Raw genomic sequence first — 7717 nt, forward strand, 5'->3', positions numbered from 1 at the left:
ACATTCTCTAAAATACTATTGGTGTTCTTAGTTTCAAATTATGGACGGCATTATTGTGGTTGCGGTAATGTCCACAACAGCAACAGAACCACCCTGCAACTGCAGGACGATTTCCATTCACAAAAAATGGAGGCAAACCAACAACCAAAGGATGGCAACAGAGGGTATCAGTTGGCAGCTTCTGCCATATGGTACAAGTAACATCTGGAAGGGATCAAAGGAAAACAGAACAAATGTAGACTGGAGATAACCATACCAAGGTTCTAAATTGAGGTTATGATCACAGTCATGGTTGCAGTTGTAGTGCAGTACAGAAGCTGCATGATATGGTCCATAATTTAAAAGCTTGAACCAAACGACCGTTCTGTACAAGGCATAATAGAACTAGAAGAGACAAAAGAGCGGCATACTTAACTAATGAATCAATGAAGGATGAAACATTCATCCCACCCAAAATATGGAATATGTATCTATTGTAGAGAAAAATCAGAAAACTGTGCATACCTATATTTATTACATGTGATTGTAGAACAGTACAAGCAAGAAGAATAATCAATTGCCACTATGTTTTCTCTGCTTGACCAACATGCCCCATCTGTTCTGGAAGATTATTTGCATTCCATTTGTTCCACCAAAATTTGTTAAGGTCGCTGGGTTTTCCTTCATTCTTTCTGCCATCATATTCCTTTCTTTCTGACTGCACTTCCTGTGTTTCTGATGCACCAGGATCCTCAGTCAAGAACTGCTCCCAGAATACATCATTAACACCAGTTGCTGCAACAGTGGTTCCCGCAGGTTGTTCTTTTGATGCAACAGGCTCAGGAACAGCAGCTGTAGTTGGCTCAGAGTTCATGTCAATTCCAGGTGACTTAGGCCGAACTTCAACATCTAATTGTGCACAAGATATAGATGGACTATCAGCACAACTTGTAGATTCATCAAAATCCATGTTTGACTGAATTTGGACGAAGGTGTCACCAATATCATGTACAATAGCCTCCCAAAATGCCATGGATGATTCAAGCTGATCCAGTCGCTCCACATTTAACGTCAAGACAGTGGTATTGTCTGCATTTTCTCTTGGTAACATTTGGGAAGTTTCCATAGCATCTTCAACGCTAGCTTCATCATAAAAGTGGCCACTTCTCGGCAACCTTCGCTTTCTATCCATGGTTTCTGTCAGAGGCAAGATATTTACAGAAATCACAGGTTTCTGCAATACATGAGAAACAGAAGAAACCATCTTTTGTTGATTCTGTTCCAACTTTTCCAACCGATCTTTTGAGGAATGCATTTGTATCTCATATGCCTGCCACTCATGCTGATATTTCTGTAATTCCACGAGGAGTTGCTCTTTATCGTGTTTAAGCTTCTCTATTTCATCAGTAAAACTCTGCCTTTCTGCCTCCCCTATTGGGCCTTGTGCTTGGAGATTCTGCAAAGAATGGCTATGAACCGGCTTCCGTCTATGGATGTTCTTCATAAGATGAGGCTGCCCTCTAACAAAATCATCATTGGCAAATTCCCATTGTTCTGGGTCAACTTTTCTAAATCCCTGCTCAAGTAAAGAGGCTACCACTAAGTTTAAGAAACTAAAAGCAGAATGGAGCAACACATACAACAACACAAAACAAGTAGTATTTACATCAACAAGACCAAGATCAAATTTGCTTACATATGTGTTCAGCTGCCTGATGAAACTTGAGAAGTTGTTGTGCTTAAAGAATCTAGGCAGCAAATCCCTGGCAAATTCTGGGGGATTCCATACAATGAAACTCTTGCTAGTGATACTCCACGAAACAACCGAATCCGTGGAAGGATCATCCACCATCTCATAAGTCTTTGCCAGGAAAGGGGGCAGGGAACTTGAACTACCCTGTGCATCATCCATCACTCGAACCAAACCTCAATCACTACTCCAAAATCTCAACCTCCCCAATTCAAAACTCAAACACCAATCAATTTCCAAACTTTCAAAAGAAGTCAACCCTTAATCCGCACCACGACATTCCACAGAACATCCCACAAAAAAAAGAAACTTTTTTTCTTTCCAAATCTGACCTAGACAAAACCCAAAAACAAAAAATTCCCACTTACAGCAAAATTAATAATAGCCAATCATTTCAAAACCCCATTTGCCTAAGGAGAGCAACCCTAAACCCATGAAATCAACAAAATCACAAGGCAGAAAAAGTTTTCAGCTTTCTCTCCTCTGTTACCTCAAATACCCAAACAAGCAACGTTTACGCTGAAACAAACCTCACAGAATCATGGGTTGAATTTCCCCCAAAAATGTTAACGTAGGATTCTTCTTTCCCTGGACGGGAGAAATAGGAGAAGCTTGCACGTAAAGCAACAATAATAATTAAATTAAAAATAAAAATGGCAGTTACGTTATTGAAGCTTTGCACCTGAAAAAGGAAAGCGAAGAGTGAAAGCTGAGAAATCGCAGAGAAGGAAAAAGAAGAGTTTTTTTCTTCTGTTTATGGGTGATTCCAAATTTCCAATTGTTGGAATCCTTTCTTCAATTTTCCACTTTTGTTATTGGGGTCAACGCATGGTTGATTTGGAAAGGAGGGGGGTGGTACCATAGGAATAGGATTTAGGAATGAAAATAAAAGTAAAGAAATGCTATCGGTGATGTAATATAAAAATTAAAAGCAAATTTAATACTATGAGAATTAGAATGAACGACGATAAAAAAAAAAAAAAAGGAATGAATGATCTTAAACATTTTACATTGTTTTGAGGTATTGAGTATTAAATAAGTGAGACATTAACTAAATGGAAAAAGAAACTTAAATATACTTTTAATATTATTATTTAATTAAAATAAAAGTTTTAGTTCAATAACTAATATTGGTGATTCTCTTTGATTTACTATATGTTATTGAAGTAAAAATGTAATTTTAACAATGAAGTGCATCAAAAGATGTTTTTATCTAAATTTTATTCTATTAAACTTTCTAATTATTTATATGTAGGGATAAATATAAAATTTTCAAACATGAGAATGGTCATTCCTTAGGGGAGGACCTTGAAAATGATCTACCATTAAAATTGACATTTATTCTAGCAACAATAATATTTGGATGCCTTTTAAATCAAAATAAAGAATTGTCGAAATTTAATAAAGACTTATTTTTCTAACATGCAATTAAAATTTAATAATATAGAAAGTAAAATTTTATTATATACAAAAAATAATCATTGGACAAACGTTTACTGATTAAAAAAAAAAAAAACTCTTATAATTGAGTGTAACAGGACTTTTGTAGCAGGGCTTTAGTTATCTATAACAATTTATAAATCATCACTAAAAGCAATAAAAAAGAAACATAATCAATTACAAACAACAGCTTCCATGAATGCTATTAGTAACGCAATGGTCTCTGCCTATCTGGTTCACCAAATGCTACTCCCTTCCATTATGCCATTAATCCATTATGATATCGTTCACATAAATGAGCTAAGGAAGCTTTATGGAAAGGTTCGCTTCAATCGATACAATCCAAGTGCAAGTCTCAGGAAGCAAAATATTGATATAGCACATGTGAATATAGATTTGTCTTTTTTGGGTAGCATGTTGATATAATATGAAAACGTGTAGATACCAACAAAATACAAAATAAAGGGAAATTTTCCTTCCCCCTTGTCCCTTGATGGAAGAAGATATATATAATCATATTTTAGTTTGAATATAATAAAATAAAAAGAAGCATTCTGAACCATTCAAAAGAAAATGTAGGTTACCTGGACCACAAAAAGGAAATGAAGAAAATGGTGTGTGAAATTGGCCTGCTTAAAAACTACACTCCAGATAAGAACATTGACTATTAGCAAACGGTTTTCCACACCCCTGTCTCTGTCTTGTCGTTAATTGGTTATTTTATTTATTTATCGATTGTTACTTTGCTTGAGATGATTATTTTCGGGAGATGATGATGATGTAAGAATAACTAGATCTATAGTCTATAATAACCTAATGGAGGGGTCCATTCTAACAAAACAGTAGCACGGACTGAAGCCACATCCATGAAGCAATCGATCACCAATATATAAGTGAGATAACGTATTCAAGCACGCAAAAAGTGGAAGAGTAATGGTTGTTAACTGTTTATTTTAGACTTTTGGTGATAGTCGATTGTAACTAACTGACCGAATAATGTTTGTTGTTTTTGAGGATAAAAACGTTCAGTCTAGAAAAACTTCCACTGAAGAGCTGAAACCATATGCTCAAAGAGTAGGACTTGATATACAAGCATAAATGAAATCTTCAATTGACTTATCAGATCGTGTGGAGGTTCACAATGAAATGACATATTGATCTCAGTCATACCACCAACACCAAGAACTTGACTTCTATCTAAAATCATAAATGATTCCCTTTGAGCCAAGTCGCCATTCCAGTTCTTTCTAGTCAAACCCATTGGCTAAATGACCCTTGCAACAGAATCCTCAACAAAGTAACTAGATCCTTTTAGACGTTTTGCTTGGTCACATATATAGACATATGGGTTGTTATATGTGTCACAGGTATGCAGGACAAAACTTTTCCTAATATGTGGTAAACTTAGTCGGTTCATTATTTGGGATCAAAATTTGCTTAGGAATCGATTTCTATGCATAAACATCCCATATCACTCATTCACCCTCAAGAAAATAGCCACCGTTTGAGTGAAAACCTTTGGCCCACACTGCACTATCGCCTTCCAACATAGGTACAAGTGTAGAACTGAAACTGGTATCATCCATACTCCAGTATCTTCATACAGTGGAGAATCATTATGGAAATACTTTCCAAGCTTTCCAAGAGCACTTAAATGTTCCATCTCATCTTTATGTACTCTAGATTTAGTAACATGATCCCTTTCTATCACCACCCACGCCATCAATCAGTCAATGGCATCAAAGCAATGAAAATTCAAGATGTCTGAAGTCACAAACACACCATCCACTAAAAACACATCATCAAAATCGTGAAAAATAAATTCAGTTTACCAAACAAAAACAAATGTATATATCTACCAAAGGAGGATTAGAACGGAGATGATGTTGGTGGGTGGTAGAGGTTAATCTTTGACAAGTGTACCAAATCGTTAAGTAGTATTCAATAAATAAAAGTTATCGTTTTCACAAAGATTTACGCAATACTCAGCAAATATCATAAGTTTTTATTATCTAAACTAACAAATAAACTATGATGATTTGAACATAGTATTTAACAATGAAGATAAAGCGGAACGAAGCTACAACTTATGATATTTTTGGACTTTTTTATAAACATGATATTCAACTTGTAATTTAACATTGATACTGATCATAGTTCAAAAACGATATTTTAATCCCTAATTTTATAGGTGAAAATACTTAAGTTCTTTCCTTAAATGTCAATTTCTTGAACATTTAACAAAAGAAGTTGTTTTAAGCTCAATGACCCAAAAATAACCATTACCCTTCATTTTATTCCTAGTTTCGAGATTTAATGATATTTTACCACACTTCAAGATAAAAAAAATATTTTCTAATAACAATCTCATCTAAGAATCAAGTTATGAGTGACCAATCCATAGCAAACATGAAGCATAAAAGTAAAAAGCTAGCATTGAAGAACAAGATGATTATATAACATTATTTCCAAAAGAAATACATGATACCATAAGGTTTGCATACAATCTAACCCCAATAACAGAGGACTTTACTATTTGTCTCCATGAATAACATTCAAAAACAAAGAAAATAGAAGAACAATGGAATGAAAGAGTTGGGAAAGAATAACTTTTTTAAAGAAAGTGTTTTTACAAAATGAGGAAGTGTGTCCTAAAATGAATGAGAGAATTTATTTATATAAACAAACAAAAAATCTATACCTAAATGAGTGCATGCTCAAGCCAAAAACTTCGTACTTAAATAAATACTGCAGCTATGCAATTTTGCATCTCTGTCCAAATTCAGCTAAAACTATTTTGGTGAAGCTAAATTTTTTCTTACAATTTTCTATTTCATCTTCTCCAAAAAGAAACTTTGATTTGGATCCTCCAATTCCAACTTAAGTATATTTGAACTGAAATTTTTACTTCAAGCTTTCATTAAATTTTGCTCCAAAAAATTGCAATTCGATCCGGTTCAAAATCCTAAAAAATATCCATTAATAAACATGTGAAATCTAATAAAATAACAAGTTAAAAAGAACAAATTATAACTTAACAATTTACATAAAAAAGTCATAAACAAAATCTTAAATAAGAAAAAAAAGATAATTATCTAAATTTATGTGTGAGTATATTTTTTACAATTAGCAGTAGCCATAAGAGAAACTAGAAGCCCTTTAGGATAAATTTTGTGCTACTTCGACGTGTTCCTTAAAATCTGAATTGTTACCCTCCATTAAAACAAGCAAGCACCAAATTCTACCATTTAAATTTTAAGCTGTATGCAAGTGTCTCTCTGTACACAGTATCAACATAAAGATCAGCGAAAACAGTCAGAAAAATCACCTTTGCAAATAGGTAACTAACTTGCTGGGAAAATTCAAAGTAATGTCACAAGAACAAAACTTTCATAGTCAAAGCGGAAAGGATCTCTATTTAGGTGCCTTCATGTCAAGCAGGGAATCTTCAACTTTCCACCCTGGCCACATATTATCAGGTTTCTGTACTATATAATTATTGTTATATAGGAAACAAGAAAACGATGTCGTTGAAACGAGGAAACCATCACATTCTATTACTCATTAATCATCATACCTTGATAAGACGGGTTAACAAATGTTTGGAGTAGACACAAACTAAATATTATGCAAAATTAAATTATAAAATTTTACAAATTAAATTTCTGAAGAATCTTACTATAATGGAGTATATTTCAAAATAACTTTCTCTGCTATTAAAATATTAAGTCAATTTTAGAAATTAGTAATCTGTCACTAAATTTTAAAAATATAATAAAATAAAGTAACCCAAACCTAGACCAAACTCCATATAATTTTAATATTCTAAGAGCCCCACATGACCTGACCCAGTCACGTTGCAGCCACCACCCCAGTTTCAATCATTCAAACAAATACTGTCTTTCCAACATCCTTTTCCTACATCTGAAGGTCCACTTTCCAATATCAGCTTTGGCTCTGTTGTAAGTAAGAAACTGAGGTGGTTTAGCATTAACAACCACTTTGAAAGCTGAAATCTTTTTTGAGGTTTGCATCATCCAAAGATGGTGTTGAAGTCCAAGGCAGAGTTCCTTATCCTCTTGGTCCTTGTTGTGTGCCAACCCTCTTGTGGGTTGGGGGAGGATTGGTCTACTAGGAGACTCAGTAGGCATAATAATAAGGTGATTCCTCCAAGCTGTGGAGAGTTGGTGTTGAAGTCACAGTGCTCAGAGAACTCAAAGTGCAGGTGGTGCACCAGTGAGGACCTTGATGACATGTGCTTCTCTAAATCTGAGGCATTGAGATTGCCTCACCAGGTTTTCTCTTGTGCCTTCATCCCCTGAGATCTATTCTCTCTTGGATCTCAGGATCTGTGTTGCCTACCCTACACTAACCAATTTTCAAGGACTACTTTTATTTTTTGTTGTGTTTATGTCTTGTTTTTTGTGTTTTTATGTATGACTTGATAGAGGGTGGCGTTGTTGTTGTCTATTCAGTTTATGATTTACTTCAAATTTGAGACATGGTTAGGGTATATAGTTGAAGATAGATAGGAAATCGCCACATTTT

At 34.4% G+C, this 7717-nt stretch overlaps 1 protein-coding gene across 1 annotated transcript; it reads right to left on the reverse strand.

Moving 5' to 3' along the window:
• Positions 1-292: 292 nt before the first annotated feature.
• On the reverse strand, positions 293-2617 carry LOC114412967 (heat stress transcription factor A-4c-like). Its single transcript, XM_028377090.1, has 2 exons — positions 1676-2617; positions 293-1555 (listed from the first exon to the last, which is right to left on the reverse strand). Exons 1-2 carry the CDS (start codon positions 1889-1891, stop codon positions 563-565), a joined length of 1209 nt encoding a protein of 402 aa, XP_028232891.1. The 5' UTR covers positions 1892-2617; the 3' UTR covers positions 293-562.
• Positions 2618-7717: the final 5100 nt, after the last annotated feature.

This window comes from Glycine soja, chromosome 5 (genome assembly GCF_004193775.1).
Source record: "Glycine soja cultivar W05 chromosome 5, ASM419377v2, whole genome shotgun sequence".
NCBI classification, from domain to species: domain Eukaryota; kingdom Viridiplantae; phylum Streptophyta; class Magnoliopsida; order Fabales; family Fabaceae; genus Glycine; species Glycine soja.

Bases quoted from the DNA above. Each gene is read 5' to 3' on its own strand.
- LOC114412967 (XM_028377090.1), bottom strand. From the start codon at position 1,891: ATGGATGATGCACAGGGTAGTTCAAGTTCCCTGCCCCCTTTCCTGGCA. The intron at 1,556-1,675 runs GTAAGCAAATTT...TTACTTGAGCAG, and splicing joins TCAGGCAGCTGAACACATAT to GGATTTAGAAAAGTTGACCC.